General features: G+C 39.4%; 1 protein-coding gene across 4 annotated transcripts in view; it reads left to right on the top strand.

The window, feature by feature from the left end:
• Positions 1-23110, top strand: part of LOC113016881 (inactive dipeptidyl peptidase 10-like) — a 134028-nt gene that overhangs the window by 80605 nt on the left and 30313 nt on the right. For all 4 annotated transcript variants that reach the window (XR_013905522.1, XM_026160045.2, XM_080297781.1 and 1 more), the window contains 8 exons: positions 6594-6688; positions 11356-11430; positions 17143-17195; positions 17287-17368; positions 18625-18745; positions 20527-20681; positions 21843-21940; positions 22027-22150. Coding sequence is in view for 3 of the 4 variants with exons in the window: in XM_026160045.2 (XP_026015830.2) it covers positions 6594-6688; positions 11356-11430; positions 17143-17195; positions 17287-17368; positions 18625-18745; positions 20527-20681; positions 21843-21940; positions 22027-22150 (803 nt within the window). In the remaining variant the exon portion in view is untranslated. The remainder of the gene's footprint in view (positions 1-6593; positions 6689-11355; positions 11431-17142; positions 17196-17286; positions 17369-18624; positions 18746-20526; positions 20682-21842; positions 21941-22026; positions 22151-23110) is intronic.

Here is a 23110-nt window from a genome sequence, read left to right as displayed (position 1 = left end):
CTCTCATCGCACCTGATCGACATTAGATTTACACCACGCTGCATGTCAGGCAGCAATTTCCCAAATTTATCATCAATCTCAACAAAACAACTAATGGGGCAGGCGACTCTGTAGGTCTGAAAAATTAATTACCACCAAAAACCCACAGTGCAGCGTTTGCCAGAGCGAACAGCTAACTGCTAACTTTATAAACGTGTTCATTATTTTACATCACTACCATCTATACGTCCTCCTCCTCACTAAACCTGCTCTGTCGGTTTGAATGTGCACCTGTTTATCTGCATTTGTGGTGTATTATTGTAATGTATGGACAACTTGTGTGTTTTTGAGCTGAGGATGAAGAAAACATCCAGCTGCTTATGCAACAGAGCGATAACGTGTGTGTGTGTGTGTGTGTGTGTGTGTGTGTGTGTGTGTGTGTGTGTGTGTGTGTGTGTGCGCGCGCGCGCGCGCAATCACTTATGGGTGAGTGCTGCTCAGCTTGTCATACATGATTGCTAATGAGGTTTGGACAAACGAGACTACATCCTTAGTAGAGACTCACATGAGTAAAACATGATTACATAATATAAATAATGTGAGAACAATACTGCACATCCTCTATAAGAGTTCAGGTCGATCGCTGTTACTGGAGCACAGAGACTTCCAGTGGATAAGGGGGCTTCAAGACATGGGCAAAATGGATATGTGGACACCTCAGCATTAAACTTTTATTCTATATCATGTTGAAAATAAGCAGCTACCTCCGGAGTTGAAAATAGATGCAAAAGCTGCAGTTCCTCCAGTGTCCACTTGAGGGTGTCTTGAAAAGTGAGTCAGTCTATGGGGACTATGTTTACAGTCAAAAAAAGGTTTTGATCTCTGTTAGATAATTTCCTTATTTAAATATATGTGATTAATTTTTATTCCATGTTTCACTTCAAAAAGTTACAGTAAGTATTTTTTTAGGTTATTTAATATTAAAAAAACCCATTGTACTCATAAATACACACTGATGAGTATTTTATTGCATCTTCCAGCAAACTGATTCATTCTCATAAACTCAGAATAAATCCATTCAGAATATGTAGGTTTGTGGAGATGAACATCACCATTTTCTGCTAATCACACTTTATATATGTGGCTAGAAACCAGACACATATATGTAGTACACCTTATCAGCATTACAAAGTGTTTCCCACACACTTTTAAGTTTTCAATTTGAAATGGAATGGTTAATAAAACACACCTTTTGAATGCACACTGCAATTTGCTGTCATCTAGTGGTGAGATATTACACAGTGTACCCTTTAAACTTTAAAGGGTACAAATAAAATCTACCTGAACAAAACAAACAGAGCTACCTTGTGGTGATGCCCTTGTGGTGATGCCCGTAGGTAGATTTTATTTGTACTTGTATTTGTACTTGTACTTATTTGAACTTCTGGGGCAGCTGGGGGTGGATTCCAACTGTTGGTAGCTTCCAGCCAAGTCTTATTTGCTTCCTCATATTTAGATGTTGGCCAATATGGTGGTGGAGTGGTGATCACGATTACTTCACAGCAATAAGGTCCTGGGCTCCAATCTACTCACCAACTGGAGCCTCTCTACATCGAGTGTGCTTGGGAATTTTCTGGGTCCTCTGGCTTCCTCCCACACTCCAAAGATGTACATGTTAGGTTAACTGGAGATTCTAAATTGACTGAGAACATGAATGGTTTTTATCTCTCTGTTTTAGCCCTGTGACAGACAGGTTATCTGTCCACAGTGTACCCTGCCTCTCGCTCCATGACAGCTGGGATAGGCTCCAGCCCCCTTGCAGTCCTGAATTGTATAAGCAGTTTAAAAAGTGGATGGCTGTTAAGGTGGTTTCTTTTGGAGATTAGAGTCCAGGCAGACCTTTGACGTCATCGCTGCTGGGTTTTTGTGACGCAGGAAACTAGCCTCTAATTCAACATGGAGAATATTCGTAATGAGGGGTTGTTCTCAAAGCACTTCTTCTTGAATATATACGAACTCCTGCCATTTTCTTCTTTCTCTAAAATTTAAAAGGACAAGGGGAAGGTCAGTGATGACCAGTGACTGCTAGCTTGCGCTGTTGGTATATATTTCTTTAAACAATAAGCTCTAAAATATCTTTATGAATTACTTTTTAGTCATTATCAGGTGAAACATGCCATGCAAGTTGTATATATATATAATTCAATAAATATCAGCCCATTTAAATACTGAATTTGACTTCATGGGGAAAATATCTGGTTGTTTGCATGCTAAATGCTACTTAGTGATCCACAGCAAGTTGTTAAAAGTGTGGTTTTTTTGTCATAAGTGTTTTCAGGCCCATCTTTGCCCACTATTAGTAACAAAGAGGTAACAAAAGCAGTAAGTTTCCAGCACCAAAACAAAGAGGTGAGCAGCAGAGGCTCAGTAAATAGAGCAGATCATCAACTAATCAGAAAGTCAGTGGTTGAAAAAATTATCCAGCTCCTCTAGTCTGTATGTTAAAGGTGAGTTCAATGTAGCTGCACAGTGTGTTCATTTTCCAGCTTTGGCATTTTTCTTTTCAAAAAACAGAGATAATTGTAGCCACTTGCAGTTGGATCAAACCAGCAATATTACGTATTTATGCTAAAAATGGCTGCATCTATTCATGTGTTTTTCTTCTCTAACAATGTGAATGCACATTAGCTTCTTTACGCTGCATTAGAGTACATTCAGCCAGAAAGCTGCCTCTGCTCGTATAGCAGTGAGTGAGTGATTGCCGCTCCTGCAATCAGCCACAAATTCACTCTAAATGAGTTTCAGGAGCTTGTGAAGAGGGAAGGCGAGGGAGGCACAGCTGCTTCTGGTTCAGTGTGGTTAACATGTGAAGCAGAGTGATTTTTCAAGAAATTCAAATCAGAAGTTTACACCATTTTTATTCTGACAGAAACAGACTAAACTTCGAGTAAGAGCTTTTTTAAAATTCTTTATTAATTCAGGCTGTCATCAGTTCACTTCATCTCTCCATAAAAGTAAAACACAGTTGTCATCATTTAAACTTGTGACTTGTCAAAACTCAAATGATCGATTAAAGTACATTTTAAATTAAATTTTATTCCAGATGTAGACGATAGGGACCAGGTCAGCTACCACTCAGCAGAGGCGGAGCCAGACATTTGAAACACCCGGGGCTTAGCCCAAAAGGGTAGTATGCATGTGGGATTTTTTTTTTTTTCCCCTTGGGGCGGGGGGGGGGGGGGGTTAGAAATGACTGAAAGATTAATTGGCTCTGTTTTGAGTTTTGTTCAAAAAAGAATGACTTCATATAGGGAAAAATATATATCACATGTGCAGGACACCTTAAACTAGTTTTTTAATTAAGCAGCAAGGCAGAACAAGGTCGGGGCTGTATCAAGACACGAGGACTAAACCCCAATTCAACCAGACCCAGAACTGATCCAGAATTAAAACAGGACTACAACAGTTCAAAATCAGGACTACTGAGGACTTAACCAAGACAGAACCAGAATCAGAACTAGATGATAGTAGCACTAAAAATCATCATAGACCTGCACTACACTTATTTTTTAATTTTACCAAAGTACAATATTTAGATTGAGAAAAGTTTATATAATTATTTAGCCTTGTTGTGCAAACAAGCCTGCATAACTTAATAAATATAGAATTTGAAAAATAACAAACCTAAAAAGAAACACTCGGTACGAGATACATGTGTACCTATGATACGGTGATACTTTTGGTAAACAACCATTTGACTAACATGTGTGTCTCACCTGCTCTTGTTCATCTCTGTTCTGTCCTCTCTCGCCCTCTCTGCTCCTCTCTCTCTCTCTTTGTGCTGACAATCAAGCCAAACACCAACATCATCAAATATACAGTTGAAACCAGATATTTACAAACTCTTCAGATCAAAACACAAACACTTTTTTAATTGTAACATCAAATCAGACTAAATGTTTCTTTTTTTAGATTGATAAATATAAAAACATATTTGTTAACTTTAAGAGTAAAGAGAGAAACTATCTGTGTTTCTTAATTGCAAATGGCACCAAATTGTATTCAAACTTGAGCCACACTTATGGAGCTCCACGATTCTGTTCCTGGTGTTTTGGTTGACATCTCTTGATTTTCCCATTTCAAAGAAACAGGCTCTGTGTTTTGCCTTATATGCATCCACAGCTGTGCCACCAGTTTACTCACATGGACTCTACGGACCTATCAGAAGCTTCTTCAGCTCAGAATGGAATCGTCTGGAGTTTTCTTATTAATTAACAAACTTAGTGTACATGTACTCCTAAATTTGATGAAAGTGATAAAAAACAGAAAGCTCTGTCTCTCTTTATTCTGACATTTAAGTAATTCAAAATATATTTCAATATTTATCTAAAACAAAAATTTACTCTAAATTGATGTTGTACAGTAAAAATGTTTTATGTTTTCTCCCTAAAGTGTATGTAAATATCTGGTTACAAATGTGAAAATCCCTCTTGTTTTGCATAGAAATATACTGAACAACATACAAAGCATAATATATAAAATAACATTTACCTGAGTTTTTTCTTTGAAAGAAGCCTCTAATGTCCATTCTTATGTTTCAGTACATAACTGAAACCGAATTAGTCGGGGAGGGTAAGAACTGAAAATATGAAATAAACACACGTAAGCTAAGACTCTCTAAAAAAAAATAGCATTTGTTCGGCTTTTCATTTCGCCATTTGTTGATTCACTTGAAGAGCAAGTAACGTAATATTGGTCAAGTGATCAGTTTGATATCAATCTTTCGTGATGCACCGTCATATTTACATTATTTGTACGGTACGAATGATTTGCTTTGGTACCTGGTCAAAGTTAAGCTCTCCTTAGAATGGCTGGCTCAGTCTCTCCAACAGCGCACTCGCAGGCAGCAGCTGCCCCGCCCCCTCGCTCAGTCGCTTAGTGCCTGAGCTTGGATCATACCAATATCAGGGGGGGATTCACGCACAGTCGTAAATTCCCACAGTGTGCACTATGTGCTTCGAATATTGTGTGTACTTTTTGTTTTATACAGTTGTCAGCCAGGCATCTAACTATGAAAAATTACACTCCAAAATACCCCGGGCTTCTGACAAAACAACCCGGGCTTAAGCCCAGTAAGCCACGCTCCGCCCCTGCCACTCAGAGGCAGTTCCTGTCTTGATATAATTACTTTGGTGCCTCAAGATGGGAAGTTAAGTTGGTCAAGTTGGGAATTACATGCAATACTTTAAAACTGTCAGTACTGTTTGTGGCATTACAGCTATTAATTGTAATAAACTGGTGAAATTTGCAAATCTGCTACTGTCTACATAGACAGAAGGTCAACCAGAATCTCACACACTCAAAAAAAATATGCCCCAAATTGCTGACTTGAACTAATTTAATTACATGTAATATTTGTGTGTGATTTTGTCACAGAAGTCCAAAGTAATGTTAAAATTAATGGAATCTGATCAAGGGAAATTTACTTGATTGTTATATATGTAGTTATATGTAGTTCAGAGTTGCACTCAGACTGATTGCAACATGTTGGCATGTTGGAGACAGGTTGCCTCTCACAAAGTGAGGTATGCAACTATTCAGAAGGTGAATGTGTTGCACGCTCTCAGGCAACCACTATTTTTGTTTTCCTAGTTTCAAAGAGGTTGCCGTCCTGTTTTGACTCCATGGTCATCTCAGCCACAGAACACAGAATCCACTTTAAGGGCACAAAATCATCATCAACCAGCAAACTTCTGAGGGAAACTTTGTCTTTAATGCATTTTGAATGAATCGCTGGTTCTTTACAGAGTAATGAATACATGGAAAATGTACATTTTAGTCCTCTGTACACTAACGATCCAAGAAAGTCTGCAAGACTAGAAGTTCAGTCAAAGTTTTTTTTCACTGAACATCTTCTCATACTCCTTCCCGATGCCGTCAGCTGGGACAGCCACATTTATAAAAACTGCCTTTTTTTTCTCCCGTGTCTGACGTATCTTTCTTTGGTTGGTTGGCCAGCAGCGGCTTATCTGTCTGGAACTTGAGGTCCCACAGGACTTGAGCGCTGGAGTGGAGTGTCCCAGTGGGACTTGTGAGCTTTTAACGAGCACAAATGTTCCTGTACACTATTACACAATTACTGTCATGAGCAGCTGGACTGTCCCAGAGCTTCTTTGCACACGTGCACCTTCAGTGCTGCCTCTGTGACACTTACTGTGCTCAGGGCATGAGTTTGCAGCCATGATCAGAACACTTGCCTTTTCTTGCCCCACTGGTAGGACTTCTTGAAGTCAGCCTCATCCTTTATCTGTTGATGGTACATGAAGAGGTTTGGTCTTCGTGGTGTTACCACTTACCCCTCATCACTTGTCTTCTTGTCCACATGTTCTTGTTGTCTTGGTTCTGCACTTTGTCTGGAACCCTCCACATATTGAGTCTAAAATTTTTCTGGTAATTTAAATTTTTTTTAGCAAGATAACAGACAATCACATGAACTGAACTTGGGCTTTATTGTGGTATCTTGTGGTCTGTATCTAATTCTGAGTGTACTGTTTTTTTAAAAACATGTTTTCCTGGCTCTTTTATGTCTTACGTATTTTTCTCTCCATTATCAGATTCACAGGTGGTTTACAGGAACCGGGATGGAGATGTCATCAAGTTTGACTTTGACCTGAATGACACACACGTTCTCCTCAGCAACAGCATATTTGTGAGTGTTTTTACACTTTCTTTATTTAAACATATTAAATATTCCAATACACGCCCATGCGCCTGAGCTGTTATATTCTATGAATGCCATTTTACTTCACTGTTAGGTGATTGCCAAGGAATGTGATGTGTGAATATACATACTAGTGCAGGGGTCAGCAACCTTTAACACCCAAAGAGCCATTGGACCCGGGTTCCACACAAAGGAAAACACTGGGAGCCGCAGATACTTTTTGACATCTAACATGAAGATAACACTGTATATATTGTTTTTTACCTTTATGCTTTGTGTGAACAACTAAGGTGTGTTGCTTATGAAATTCATGAAGTGCTACAGAGAAAATTACATTTTATTCATGTAATTAACACATTTTGAACTCTTAAAGAAATATAACCAAAGGAAAGACACCCAGCTGAACTAAAATGATCCAGCAAACAAAAACTGTTGTGAGCCGCCACCCTTATATCGCCTTTGGGCTTTTGGAGCCTTGACCTGACTTTTAAAAAATAATTGGAAAAAAAGCACTATGCTGCTAAAAGATGAAAAATAGATATTTGCAAAATTCTGCCTAAATATGTATTTTACCTGGTTAATGTGTGTGGCGGGGCGTGGTCTGCAGCGCCGCTTAGGGGAGGCGGACGCACCTGAGCGGCACCCGCAATCACGCCTCGCCACCTTAACGTCTGTGCTCTCTATGCTGTTGTGTTGGTGTGTGTCGGGCTGTGAGCTGCAAAGCTACAGCCGGCTGTATACGTACAGCAACCGTGTGTGAAAAGTGGTCAATAAAGAGATGCTGAAAAGCATGTTCATGCAAATATCGTCGGGTCTGCCGTGGTATGTTTACAATGGGACTTATTTTGAGCGATGAAAAAAATAATAGAATATAATTTTATTTTTATATTTCAACATCACAATAATCTTCCAATTTAGAACTACAAGTTAAAAAATGAACTAACACAAAAAATACACTTCAGCTAAATACTTCTAAGTTATTTTCCCAAACCACGCGGAGCCGCAGTATAAGGACTAAAGAGCCGCATGCAGCTCCGGAGCCGCAGGTTGCTGACCTCTGTATAGTGTATAGAGTAGGGCTGCTCGATTATGGCAAAAATGCTAATCACGATTATTTTCACTGAAATTGAGATCTCGATTATTTGACGATATTTATTTAACAATAACAATGTATTGAATAATGACTTTAAAGATTGTCAAAAAATAATTTAAAATAGTGTGCAAATACTGATAACAGTGCAAATGTTTGCAATATAAAAAATAAATGAAAAATGTAAACATCTATGTTTAGTGAACTTCAAAATACTGCACAATATTTATGCATACAAATCAAGGCAAGCTGTGTAGCCACACAATGCACAATTGCATCAAACTGACATTGAGGTATGTCAACTAAAGTTGCTGCTCCTTCATTCTTTGATCGTATGTCACTTTGTGAGCGGTCTTCACACTATGTCTACTTGATCCACGTCTGACTCCGTGAACCCATAATGTTTCCACACCACTGAAGTTTTTTTTACCTCTCTTTTCAACCAACGGCAGTCACTCTCCTCCCCAAATAACTTCTGCTTAGCTTTCCGAGCTTCCCTCGGGTCCTCTTAATTGTTGTGACGCGTGTTCGAATCGCAGAGAGGTGCGCTCGTTTTACCACACAGAGCAGCGCGAGAGTAAAGCACGAGGGAGGGGCTAATAACTGTTTACAACTTGCATAGTTCCCATTTCTGTATAGCTGTATATCTCAGATTTCTGTAAAGTTATTTATTTCATATTCTGTATAGTTTTTCATATTTATATCCTGTTCATAGCCTGTACATAGCTTGTACTCACTACAGCCTGTACATACTTATAGTTATAGAATATTCACAACATACTTCATACCGTGTACATTATAACATACCATAATAGACCCATTTCTGTAATATACTTACATATCTATATTATTGCTAATATATATATTGTAATATATCTATATCACTAAAGCACTTCTGGATGGATGCAAACTGCATTTCGTTGCCCTGTACCTGTGCATGTGCAATGACAATAAAGTTGAATTCTATTCTATTCTATTCTAATAATCAGCTCAGTCATTTTTAATGATCGTTGAAAGCCCAGATCGTAATTTAGATTAAAATTCGATTAATTGAGCAGCCCTACCCAATAGTTATGTTTTGTGGACATAAAGGAGATCATTTCATTAATTTGAAATGATATAATGGTTTTAGAAGGTGTTCTAGATGTGTAAAAGCTACAAAAGGGTAATTTTAGTATGTTGGTAGGGTTAGTAATATCTGATTTAGATAAGAACCTAATATTCAAGTTTTGGGGATATAAATTAGATGTTAATGTTACAAAATTAAAACGATATAATGGTTTTTAAAAGACTATAAATGGCACATTTTAGCCTAATGCTAGGTGGTTGCTTTGCAGAATGATACCATCTTAATATCAGATGTAGCTGAAAGCCTTCAGGGGTCAAAGATGTACCTCTATACAAAGTTTGATTACTCAACCTCTGATCATGCACACGTTAAAACACAAATATCATCTTTTAGGACTTAAAGAAAACAGAATTACAGAACTGGCACAGTAAATTGGACACTGGCCTTGCGATCTTACTTCTGTCTAGTGCTCATCACAAAGCTTTCTCTTCTACTGTCTGGCTGCTGGGTCCCCAGAGGCTGCAGGAAACAAGTCTCATCCCTGCTTTATCTGCACAATAAAAATACAGTAGCCTCCTGGTGAAGACGCTGGTTGCCCGGCTGTCTGCACTGCGGACAAACTCAAACCTCTCTTTAAGGTTGATCCTCACCTCAACTTACCTGGAAAAGAGGATTTGACGTGTGAATTATAATTTTAGATAATTCTCTAAAACCTGATGCGAGCACACAAATGAACATTCATCATGAGTTGTCACACATGTATTACTTCCAGGAATTTTAAATTATTCCAGTGCAGGGCTAAATTGGCTGCTTTCTAATTGCATCATTATAATCCTGTTGGTGTTCCATCATCACAATCATAAACCATTTATTCTCAGCCGCGCTGTCACCGGGAAGCATGTTTCTACATCAACATGCTTAAATGAGTAGCTCCATGATGAAATCAAAAGACAGAGGTGGCCTCGGTGATGAGAAGTCATAGTCTTGACCCATGCTCGATAGCTGCATAGACAAACAGCTTCAGCATCTAAACCGAGCACTGGCCTGTCTTGCTGCACAGCTTCCCTCGGTCAGCTGTGCACCTAATTTTTTGCAAATAATTGCAAAAACGACACATAAGGCAAAAAGTGGCACTAGAAGTGATGCATGCTGTTTAATTTTTAAGCCTGCCTAATTATTCAGACTCTGCAAAATTTTGAAATGCTGTCTATAAAATGTTGGTCTACCACTTCGTATACCAGAAATGTCACAACCTGCTGAGGTTCCCGTGTGGTTTTGTGACCTTTATCTGCCACATTAGCTTCTGCCTGCTGCATTAGTTTTCTTTTCTTTTTTTCATCATTGTCCTGGGGCAAAACCTGGAAAAAAGCTGGGGTGAAAATAGAACAGCAACCTCCAGATTTTACCTCAACTAGGAAAAATCAGAATCAGAATTTGACGCTTGACCATAAAACCCAACACCCTCCTGTTGGTGGCTCAGCTCTCAGCAACTTAATTCTTCCAGCCCTTCTCCTCCCTTTGATACCAGCAAGAGGCTCTTTCTGCTGCTTCCCTAATCCTGCACACAGCTGTCTTCAATTCATTCCCTTTTTACCCCACTTCTACAGAAAACAGCTGTGCTTGCCACCCTCTCTGTCTGCACTCTTTGATAATGTCTTGGTATTTATTTATTTTAGGGTTTTCCTTTCCTGAGCCTCATCACAGCCTTCTTCCAGTGGCACAGTAAAGTCCATAAAGATGACCTTCTTAACCTGGTCTGATCGTGCTGGCAGAGGTCTGAAAACAGCTGTGTGTTCGGCTGATAGAGTTTGGGAGGTTGAGCAAACAAGAATGGGAGAAACTTCCCAAAAATAGGTGTTCCAAGCTTGTAGCATCAAAAGTCTTGAATACCTATATACATATTTTGTTTTTTTTTTAATTTTGAATGAAGTTGCAAAAAATTTCAAGCTAACTTTTGTGACTTTGTCATCATGGGTTATTGTGATTGGAATTTTGAGGTACAAAATGAATTGAATCCATTTTGGAATACAGCTGTAACATGACAAAATGGGAAAGAGGTGAAGCGTTGTAGACTTCAGTGAAGCATCACAATAAGAGCAGAGTCCCAACATTGGTAGGAAGTAGGACAGCAGCCTGGCAGTTGTGGAGATGAAGCAAGTGGAGAGTTGGGTCAAATGGTGAAATATATATCTGACCTATGGAACTTATGTTTAAGCTAAAAAACAAATACAGAACTTAATCGATTTAGGAGGAAGTTTATCTATTAACACTTGGTAACTAACCTTATCAGGATGCAATATTGCCGCACAATACCAGTGCTCAATCAATTTTTTTCGCCCCACTCCTACCAGTTGTCCATTCCTGCCTCCTGAGTGCTTGAGCTCTCTGTTATCTTTTTTTTTTGCTATTGTTTGCTTGCTTGATATAAATGTGGACTGAGCAAAAAAACATAAAAAAAATCTTCTCCTCTTCTTCTATTTCTTTTTTTTCAATCAGGTTTCTTTCAAGGTGGCAAAGTACTCCCTGTCTGCAGATCTAAAGTATGCACTCTTTGCCTATGACGTCAAACGGGTGAGTTTTACATTAAAATGCATCCACAACCCACTATGATAAATCAAAATCCCCTGAACATCACATAAAAAAGAGCAAACAGAACAGATGGTGCATTTTTTATTTGCTTCCTCGTGAGCACACACCCTACGGCAGGAGTTCATCCTCACTGTCACAAACCTTTTGTTTCATTTCCAGCCAGGACGGTACTGACACTGCTGTGAAATACCGATTCTGCTTTCATTCACTTATATGCATGCAGCAACCTGATGTTTTTATTCCTAATCATGCTGTTTTGTTCTCAGACAAACTGTTTTTCAAACCCATAAAAAAATGGAAGCGACATAAATTAAAAGCATTCACTTTAGACTGAGCATACACCAGCTGATTGCAAAACACAATACTTACCGCGCTGCACGCGCCCACCGTTTCTCTGTGAGTATAAAGAGCTGCACCTGTGCTGAGCAGGTGTGTGTTTATTTGCGGTGAGGCTGTGTGCCTCTGCCCTTCCTGTGCATTTTCACTCTGTCTCTCAGTATTTTTGTGTTTTTCTGTTTGTTAGCGGTCAGTCATCCACCACGAAGCTCTCCTCCCCTCACAGGTTTTCCATTGATTTTTAGATTTGTTTGCAAACCGATGCATCCAGGCTTTAGAAAGTCTGCAGCAACTGAAAAACTCTGAGGTGGATGTTTGTACATCCTGCACTGGGGTCTGCAACACCAGTTTAAGGGCCTCTCAGCAGGATGGATCGGTGTTTGTTACCATAAAAAAAAGAACACACCTTGGAACATCTTCTGTTTATATAGAAACATGTAAACAGCTTTATTTTCAATGAGCTTTACGTTTTTAATATACCCTCCACTTATCGCACCCCTGTTTACCATCTACTGCAACATGATATCCCCTTAAGTACAATTAAAGCCTCTTCCTGAGGTTTTTAGTTGCACTCAGTTGAATTTCTTCCAGTTCAAGTTTGTTTTATTCCTTAGTTAATATTCCAATATTTATATTAAGCTTGGATTACATAGTGAGGGCATACTTAATATATTCAGATACATGGTGCTGTAAGAGGAGTCTTCTGACTTTAAAGGCACTTTTGGGGGAAATTAAATCAGAAAACCTAAAGTGTGGTTTGTGGTTTCCAGTGAATTAAATCATTCATGCAACTTTCAAGGGCCAAAATTGCACAAACAACATGATTTAATCTCCTGTATTTTTCCAGTATTTGAGAATTTTAAATTCCTACCTCAAGAGCAAGCAGTTTTTAAGTGATACCATGGATTTGAGGGCCAAAAACACAAAAGATAAGTGTCAGGAGAGAGATCTGGACTAGGAGTCAAACTGCCGGTGTTACAGTTTAAAAGCAAATGTTTAACCACCCAAGCCTCCACTGCTTTACAGTCGGCATTTATAAATGTGCCACATGATGTGAAGTGGTATCTAAAATGTTGTAACAAAGAGTGAAAAAACATTTAGTACTTTCCTTGTTCAAGTTGTCAAATTTGCATTTTTATGTGTTTTTGTGACAATTTCATGGCCCCAACTTTGTGGCAACAGTTTAGGGTTGGCCCCTTCTTTTTGCAGCATGCACACCAGTGCACAAATCAAGGTCCATAAAGACATGGACTGATGTCACAAATGTGCTTCTGGAAGAACCGGTCAAAAATTCCCAGAAGAGCTGAAGCTGTTATAGCTGCAAATGGTGGACTGACCTATCAAACCCTATGGATTAAGAATGGGGCGTCACTCATGTTCATACATGTTTGAAGACAAACAAACTAATACTTTTGGCTGTATAGTTTAAGTCCATTCTCACTGCTTCCAGTGTAATTAAGTGGGTAAATAGCACCCTGGTGCTGCCAATCAAATGGACTTGATTAGTTAATGATCAGCAAGTATGAGCACCTCTATAAAAGCAGAACTTTTGGCATTTTGCATACTCAGAAAAACTGCCAAAAACCCAAGAATTACACCTCAGACTCTACAGGCCTTAATTAGCATGTTAAATGTTAAATTTCACGAGAGTACAATTAAAAAAGACTGAACAAGTATGGCGTGTTTGGGAGGATTGCCTGAAAAAAACCTCCTCTCTTTAAAAAGAACATGGCAACACAGCTTAGGTCTGCAAAGCTACATCTGAACAAACCACAAGACTTCCATAACAATGTCCTTTGGACAGATGATATCAAAGTGGAGTTGTTTGATGATAATGCACAAAACTAGACCCAACATCAGCACAAATACCTCATACCATCTGTCAGCACATGGTGATGGGGTGTTGATTTGGGCTTGCTTTGCAGCCACAGGACCTGGACAGCTTGCAGTCATTGAGTCGACTCTGAACAACACGTAAAGTATGCTAGAGTCAGATGTGGGGCAAGTTGAACAGCTAAAGCTTGGACCAAACTGAGTCATGCAACAGGACAATGATCTCAAGCACAGCGACAAAAAGCAATGGGTGGAAAAAAAATTCAAGATGCTGTAGTAACCAGTCAAACTTCAGACTTCAACCTGATTGAAATCCTTTGATCTGATATCCTTAAGAGAGCTGTGCATAAATGAAACCTTGCAAACTTCATTGAACCGAAGCAACATTATAAAGATGAATGGACCAAAATTCCTCCACAACATTGTAAAGAATGATAAAGTTAGGCAGAAAACAATTACTTCAAATTTTTGCTGCTAAAGGTGGTTCTACACTTTTCACACTTGCCTAGTTTATTTCACCACATTCATTTGTTGGGTGGGTGGAATCAATGGATCCGGTAACATTATTCTTAACTTAAAATTGTTGAACAAAGCCTACAGTAAGAGCCAGTACCCCCAGTGCTTCTGATAAAATACAGTATACCCAAATTTGCATGATTCGTTTCCCATTGACTTGAAGTGAACCTGGGGGCCAGTCCACTGGCCAGTGGTAATTCATGAATATGCAGATGTTCTGTAAATAGCTTCTAAAAATCCTGCTCGCGGACAAGAGGGGAATCTGGGCTGTAAGGAGAGATTGATGAAGATAGATTGAGACAGCTTTTGCTGAGCAAAATGTCAGTATGATCAATATTTGTAAGAAAAAGCAAAACACAAGACAAATAGTGCAATAACACAAGATATTTAAGCCAGAATGGATGACGTGTCAGTTCATAGCATCATTGGGTCGATAAAGATGACTTTACTGAAGCATTTGTAAACATACATCATTTTAAGCATCATAGCGAAGGTCAGTCAGTCAGCAGCAATCTGTGAAAAGCAGATTAATCTGTAAAGCACAACTCGTCCAGTTTCCTTGGTATCGTTTGATAAAGATGTGTTACACCTATTCCACACGTGAACACATGTGTGTTAGTACGTAAAAAAGAGCCTGCTTTTATTTTGACCGCTGTGTCCTGAAATCCTCCTATTTAATAGAAGTTAAGTACAAATCCTTGGAGTGTATTATAACCCTTAAGTTTTACACTTGCATATTTTGCCAGCAAGCTAGGTTTTGTTAAGTGTGTTATTAGAAAAAGAGCCAAGTGCAAAAAGAAGAATTTTAAGCTGCTTAATGAGAGAAAAATCAAAACAGCTAACACTGAAAAAGACTGTTATAACCTGTTTCTACCAGAAACACACAAAAAACATGATGTCCGTTACTCAAATTTTTGGGTTAGCAATTTAAAATTAGAATGAAACACAATGGGAATACAAAAGGAATAAACAAGTGCTTGGGTGTGGCTGTGGCTCAGGTGGTAGAGCAGTTCAGCTACTGGTTGGAAGGTTGGTGGTTCAATTCTTGGCTTCCCCAGTCTGCATGCCAAATATCCTTGGGCAAAATACTAACCCCAAGTTGCCCTCCGATGCGTTCATTGGAGTGTGAATGTAGTTTAGTTTGCACTTGTGTTTAGAATTGTTTGTATGAATGGGTGAATGAGGCATGTTGTATACAGCTTTGAGTACTCTGGGAGAGTAGAAAAGCGCTTTATAAGAATCAGTCCATTTACCATTTACAAACCTATCAAGAAAAGCAAGTGGAGAACAAAAGCCAATATAGAAAACAGAACCAAAATACAAAACAAAAAAACCACCAAACATCCCCAAAATAACTCAAGAACTCGAACATTAACCATACTCAAAACAAGAACAACCACGAGCTCCTAAAATAAGAACACAAGCAGAGAACAGAATTTACCAAAATAAAACAGGAAGTGACAGCAACGGAAACATCGATAAAACCATCAAAGACATACACTAGGGCTGCTCGATTATGGCAAAAATGATAATCACGATTATTTTCACTGAAATTGAGATCTCGATTATTTGACGGTATTTATTTAATAATAACAATGTGTTGAATAATGACTTTAAAAATTGTCAAAAAATAATATAAAATAGTGTGCAAATACTGATAACAGTGCAAATGTTTGCAATATAAAAAATAAATGAAAAATGTAAACTTTGCAGTGTTGCTCTGTGGTGCAGCTACGACACTGTAGCTTACACACTATGTCTACTTGATCCACGTCTGACTCCGTGAACCCATAATGTTTCCACACCACTGAAGTTTTTTTTACCTCTATTTTCAACCAACGGCAGTCACTCTCCTCCCCAAATAACTTCTGCTTAGCTTTCCGAGCTTCCCTCGGGTCCTCTTAATTGTTGTGACACGTGTTCAAAATGCAGAGAGGTGCGCTCGATTTGCCACACGGAGCAGCGTGAGAGTAAAGCACGAGGGAGGGGCTAATAATCGGTTCAGTCATTTTTAATGATCGTTGAAAGCCTAGATCGTAATCGTGATTAAAATTCGATTAATTGAGCAGCCCTAACATACACATATTCTGCTACATGGATTTATTATGCCAATGCAAGAAGCAGAACAATAACAGAACACTCAGGTTCGCCAGGGTTTAAACTACATATGTACTGTCAGATTTGATTTAGGAACTCATTCAGCAGTCACATAATTATTAAAGGTATCAAACAAAACCTCATGTCACAAACAGCCAGCTAAAAAAGCCAAAACTACCCGATTATTTGAAGTATCTGAGGGTCGTCTGAATGACACTGAATGACACTCAAAATAGCTGTCTACCATCGCCATACTTAGCAGCTCTGTCATGGTGACCCTATCCTCCCCTCCTCCGCCTCTGATCACGAGCCTTTTACAAAGGAGGGGGACGGTGGTGGGTGAAGGGATCATAATTCACAAGAAGCCCAAAGCTGAGCTGATAAATAGTTTTAAATCATGCTTATTGAGTGTCTGAGCTTGGTTTGTGGTGACTAATCCTAACTTTTGGTTTCTTGCATTCAGAAAATTCCTGAAATATCTCTCCACTGAAATCCCTTTATCTCCTCAAATGTAAAACATGCCTCGAGACTGATTATCAGCTTAATCGTATCTTATATAACGAACATGCCTGGCAGCATTGTTAGGGTTTCTTTAAATGTGTTTGTAGGCTTAGCCATAGGTTTAAACAGGCATGTTTGGCTTTAAGAATTTGAGATCCGCTTTCCCACTGAGACACCTTGTAAACATGAAGCTGTTTCTTATCCATCAATACATCAGGGTGTGAATACCTGAAGTCTTGTCCTAGCAGCAATCAAACAGGAAGCAGAATAACGAGATGTTTGCAAACGACTGTGACTTCAGCACGTATATCAAAGTTTTCCCGCTGCAGTTGGTTTGTCTTTGCTCAGCAAGGCTGGTATCAGTGATGGATCAGTGTTTGCATTATGTGATGGCTTGCTCTCTCATTTCAGATGTACAGATATTCATACACCGCATCTTATATCTTGTACAACATCTACACGAGGTAAGCCGGTTTAGACTTTTCATCATCACCTGCTCTCTGCACGTGACGGCATTCAGGTTGTTTTATTTCTGTGTGTGTGTGTGTTCAACAGGGAGGTAAGGGAGCTGAATCCTCCCGAGGTCCACAATGCTGTGCTCCAGCACGCAGCCTGGGGACGACAAGGACAGCAGCTGGTAAGGCTGAGCGTGTCTGTTTTTAAAGCGTGATGCTTTCTCTCATTTCCTTTCTTCTGTCCTCGGCGGCTTTTTATAAATTCACGCTGCCCAGCCGCTCCAGGGGGATCTGCTCCACAGGATAGGTTGTGTTTACACGTTCTCTGTTTTCGTCTGTAGTTAATTTCACATTTTTACATTATGTTACACTCAGGGTGCTTCTTCAGACTTATTAGTAGAGTGAGGAAGTCTCTGGGCCACCTGTTTTCATTTTAGCGCTGTGCTGTAGAAATAAATTCAGCACTGTAAAGCAAGCAGCAGCTTTCAGCACAACCTTGAATGTCTGCTGATGTAGTGCAGTGCCTTTTATCAGTAGTTGGAAAGCAATATAAAAGAATAACATATATGTTTTTTATAAATATCTTTTATAAAAACTTTGAGGGTTTTTTTTTAGTCTTCAAACTTGGAGCACAAGTCCAGAGCTCATTCTCACTTCTGAAGGTTAGCACAGCCAGATTATTTCATCGTTCTTAGCTAGAGACCAGATTAATTCTCTTTTACTTAAGGTTTTGCATTTTTGCTTGACGAGACATGTAAGAATCTGTGCTTTTGTGTCATTTTTAAGCACCATGAGTTGAGGGCAACTTTAATCATTTCTTTGCAAGTTCTTTTAGATGTTTCTATGGTGGCTCTAAAAGGTCAAATGCACTGCAACTTACAAAAAACAGGAAATATAAAAATGCACATAAGAAATCGACAGAACAACAGAAGTCGAATAAAACACAATGAAATGGAAAAATGTTTCACAAAAAAGATCTCATGACACTGATGAACCCTCCACCTCTTGGTCCATTTTTCCTAAGTTGGTGTCAGTGTTGTAACATTTGTACAGCTATTAAAACAACAGCTGCATTAGGTGTATGTAAGCCAGAGGAGCTGCCATGGAGCTAATGACATTTGACAACAGAGCAGTGGAAATGAAGCAAATGCAGCGGGAAATGACTTCAGGAAGATTCAGGATATTGGTGAAGATGCAGGATCCTGTTTGTACCTTCAAATGCAAATATTAAAACACTGATGAAATATGGTGAACAAACAGTGCACACTGGGATTTAATATATATAAAAAAGAGATGTCATCAGAGAGGAAATCAAAAAGAAAAACAAATCAAGTGGACGAGCAAAAAGCAGCTTCACACGAGGGTGAGAAACGGCAGAGAGGAAAAACAAACTAAATTTGCGTGTTTGTGTCTGCTGTCGCTTCGTCTTCCTCTCCAGATCTACATCTTTGAGAATAACATCTACTACCAGTCAGACGTGAGGAGCAACTCTCTGAGAATCACCTCCTCTGGGATGGAGGGAGTCATTTTCAACGGGCTCACTGACTGGCTATACGAAGGTGTGTGCCGCAGAGTGTATCGACTCTGAACGTTGAGTCCTTTGCATCTTTTATGAGCCCTTTAATCACTACAAGTGCAACTTTTATGTATAAACTGCACTTTGGGCTGATGCACCATAAATGCCAGCTCTGACTTAATGTGAATAACTGTGAAATTAAATCTTGCACAGACACTGAATGTAAATGAGTTATAAACACGTGTGAACTTTACTTATGACTAAATTCCTCATGACATCAGCCTCAGTTGTGGTTTCACATATAGATACACACATTAGCCAACATGAGCTCCTCTGTATGCCAAAGTTTTCTAGAGTTCAATGTGAGGACATCTGTCTGACAGATAAAGCATGCAACAGGACAATGAACACAAGCATACAAACAGAAAGCAAATCTCCAACACAGTGCCTGAAAAAGAAAAGAATCAAGGTGGTGCAATGATCCGGTCAAAGTCCAGACTTCAACCTGACTGTTGTGGGCTGCTGTAAGTTGTTCTACAAGTCACTGAATCGCAGGATGGACGTTGTTTTACAGGACTGGTAATGTTAGCATGCAAACCTCTCCGCTGGTAAATATGACAACAAATAACTTTTTTATACAGTCTATGATTATAACAAATAACTAACGAGCAATGCAATAAAAATGTAAAACATTTACTAAAATTCACACACATTGCAATGGGCCAGATATCATTATCTTACAGTGTTAAATGTTTGTATGTTATTCATAAACAATGAGCCATTCTAGTGTCTTACCTTTAGGATGTTACACTTATATTGGAGGCTGGAGTATGGCTACAGCGGCTGTGGTTTTACTAGATTTGTAACGTGCACTACAATTTTTCAGCATGAGATCTTTTCCTTTTAATCATTTTGACATATTCCACTAATAAAGAGAGAAAAAGCACATCTATGGACACAGAAACAGCCATTTATGAAAGGTGGCATTGCTCCCATTAGCAGTGCGCTTGTAAATTGCATTTGGCTCACTGCTCTTTTTGTTACTCTCTGAATTTCTCTTACTAAAATGCTCATTTAAGACCTTCAGAAAGTCAGTTATAAAAACTTTGTGACATTAATAATTGCTAAGTTTAAATCGAGGTGGTTTGAATTTTTGCCATTCTCTCTTTAAATGCCAGAAGGCGAAACAGGAGAGTCGCTGTGAGCTCGTTGGTGGAGGAAACAGTTTCAGGGTGCACTGTGGATTGTCGGTTTTTCAAAGATTTGTCTTTGGCATTAAAAATGCAGCAGAGCAGACTAGACAAACTCAGCAGAGTGGCAATGAAAAATCAACAACAAGCCTCTACGATCCATTAAGTCTCTGTGTAAACAAATTCAGTAATGTGGTGATAGTGTGTGCAGTGTGCGCAGTCTGCACAGAGAGCAGCACAAACGCTGTCTGAGAGAGATGGGGAACATTGCAGAATAATTTTTGTTTGTAGATTTACTGAAAGCTGTTCATTTTCACTGTTTCATTTGCTTTTACTTCAGATTGCAGCCATTTGGCTGATATGTTCTGACAGCAGATGAGCACAACTCCATCAAATAGTGTGCTTTTGACCAGTTTTTGGATTACATTTTAAATAACGTAAAGTGACCTAGAAAAGGCAAAAATAAAAGAATAAAAGAATAGGAGTGCAGGTGGGGAAAACCAGCAGGTTCATAAGATCTATCTGTCTTAATGTATGTAAGTAGATCCTCGGGTCGCTTTAAATACAGAATGAGAGGAAAAAATCTAAATAAAGCTGTTTTACAGATGGTTTTGTGTGTTTTATTCCTGATCAGAGGAGATTCTACATTCATATTTGGCTCACTGGTGGTCTCCTGATGGAGAACGACTGGCCTACCTCACCATCAACGACACACTGGTACCCAACATGGTTCTTCCCCAGTTCACCGGCAGCACGTACCCCCGAGGCCTACAGTACCCATATCCAATGGTGAGGCTGGGCTCTGAGGAATAGACAGTCGCTTTCTTTAAGGCTCTTTGCAGTATTTTCATCCTTCAACTAATACACAGCTAAATCTAAATATACCAGAGGGAAAAGGCAATGCCACATCAATAACCTTAGATTAGCAGAGTAGCAGTAAGTCACTGCTCTGCACATCTGGCTCAGGTGGAATCATTTTAAATTATTTTACTGTAAGTAATTACCTTAAAGTGCAGTTTTTCGATGACAGAATCATGCCTGTTGTTAACGCAGTGCTGCCCGAGGGCCCGAAGACCACAGGCATCCGTGTTGATTTTGGGCTTTGTCCTTGCACACAGAGATTTCTCCAGATTTTCTGAATTTTTCAATGATATTATGCACCATAGATGATGAGATATTCAAAGTCACATTTATGTAGAGGAACATTATTCTGAAATCTGTCCACAGGTTGAAGATGCAGGGTTTTTTCAGATTTGTTAAACTCTACCTCTTAAAGATGCTCTTTTTATACACAATCATGTCACTGACGTGATGCCAATGAACCCAATGAGCTGGCAAAAGTTACTATTTTAGTACTGCAATCAGTGTGTTCTGTTTTTGTTCACATTTGACACAGCATCCAAACTTTTTTGAAATTGGTGTTGTCATTCCCATCGTGATATCTTGAATTTATACTGAACGCATCAATACTTATGGACACGTTTGCACTCAACCCACAAGCGTTAAACTCGGAAGTTGGCTGAACATTCATACAAACAAATTATCTCCCTGTTTTTTAGATGATTTGTTGATTGTTGTTTTGTCTCAGAGTTTTGGGAATTAATTTCTCACTGTACACGTGATACCAGCAATTCCCCAACCAATGATATGTCTGACCGTTTAAATGATCCTATGACCTGAAGACCACAGCTGTAGTTATTGTACAACTGAGGATGCAAAAATCTGCTATGTGGAAGAGTAGAATTTGTGGAAATAAGTCATGAACAGTTATTTATTTGGTGTTAGCTTGCATATTCTCTCTGTGATCTATAGCATTGTCTTTTCATTTTAAATGAATTATTCAGACTTTTTCTCTGCTTTTATGTATAGATGTCAACACCACAGTCTCGTCTTATGTACATTAAATTAAAAAGCTGATTTTAGGGGATGTTTCTGTGTCCGTCCCATCAGGCCGGTCACGTCAATCCTACAGTCAAGCTGTCGGTGGTCAGCCTGGTTGGTGCGACGCACACTCAGGAGATGCAGCCTCCCGATCAGCTCGCGCTCAGGTGACGACACACAAACATAAGCTCGGGCTGGCACAGAAAGGTGTAAAATCCACAATTCGAGTCTCCTCTCTGTGTCTTCTCTGCAGGGATTTCTATATCACCATGGTGAAGTGGATCAGTAATACTCACCTCGTCGTGCAGTGGCTCAATCGGCCCCAGAACGCTTCTCTGCTTACTGTGTGTGACGCAACAATAGGAGTCTGTCTTCAGGTTAGTGCTTTTGATTTAAACCTCAGGAAGGAAACTTAGTTCAGAGTTTCATTGTCCGCATACAGAGCAGATTACTTAAGTGTACCCCAAAGCACTGCTGTGAGTTGAGAAGAATCAGACTCATTAAAGTTGTACTGTTATTTTACTCTCTTAGGGCCAGTTGTTCTGCTTTTCTTTATTTACAGTCAGATATATACAGTCAGCGAGTCCCAGTCTTTTGTGACACTGAGGCATGTAGGCCACTCTGATACAGAGTAAATTGTAAAGTGGCAGAAGCTCTTTGCTGCAGTCTTGACTATAAGAAGATCAAAGCTGCCACTTTACAAGCCTGTGACCCTTTGCCAGGACTTATAGGCAGATGGTGCTGTGCTTGTAATGGTGCACACTTCAATCAGTGCAAGTCAGTGTGAGCTGCTGCTAGGTGAGGACTATGTGCCAGAAAGCACTGGAACTTCTCTAAGTGTCGACTTTGCATCAGGCCGCCACGTGGCCGATGAGTCCACTGATACACCAAAGTAGCTTTAAGCATGCCTGCTCCCACTTGCGCTCTCTGTGAATAAAGCACACTGGCATTCATTTGTCAAGACCCAAGATGGAGAAACTGTCATAAATGTGGTCATTTGGTTCTAAAACTGAAATCATAGGTATCTGACGTTCACCTCCACACATCCAAAACTGGATGGACTGATAAAAATGGAGTTGTTGTCAGACGGATTTAAAGATGGTGAAAAGCGGTTATGCTCTGCGGATTTTGGTTTGGCAGCTTGGCAGATGGTTTGGAAGAATGACCAATCTCTGTGACATAAAGTCCAGTTTATCAGACACGGAGAAGTCCAGTTTGGCATAGAAACAGTTTTTGGTCTTCCCTGCCTTCTAAGGCTGATGGCAGTGGTGGACTGCACTGATGGGCATAGCCTAAAACTCTTTTCAGACCTACTGGTAAGTTCCTTTAGCTTCTCA

This window comes from Astatotilapia calliptera, chromosome 23 (assembly GCF_964374335.1).
Source record: "Astatotilapia calliptera chromosome 23, fAstCal68.1, whole genome shotgun sequence".
NCBI lineage: Eukaryota > Metazoa > Chordata > Actinopteri > Cichliformes > Cichlidae > Astatotilapia > Astatotilapia calliptera.
Note: the sequence above shows the minus strand (reverse complement) of the source record. Positions and strands in the feature narration are given on the sequence as shown.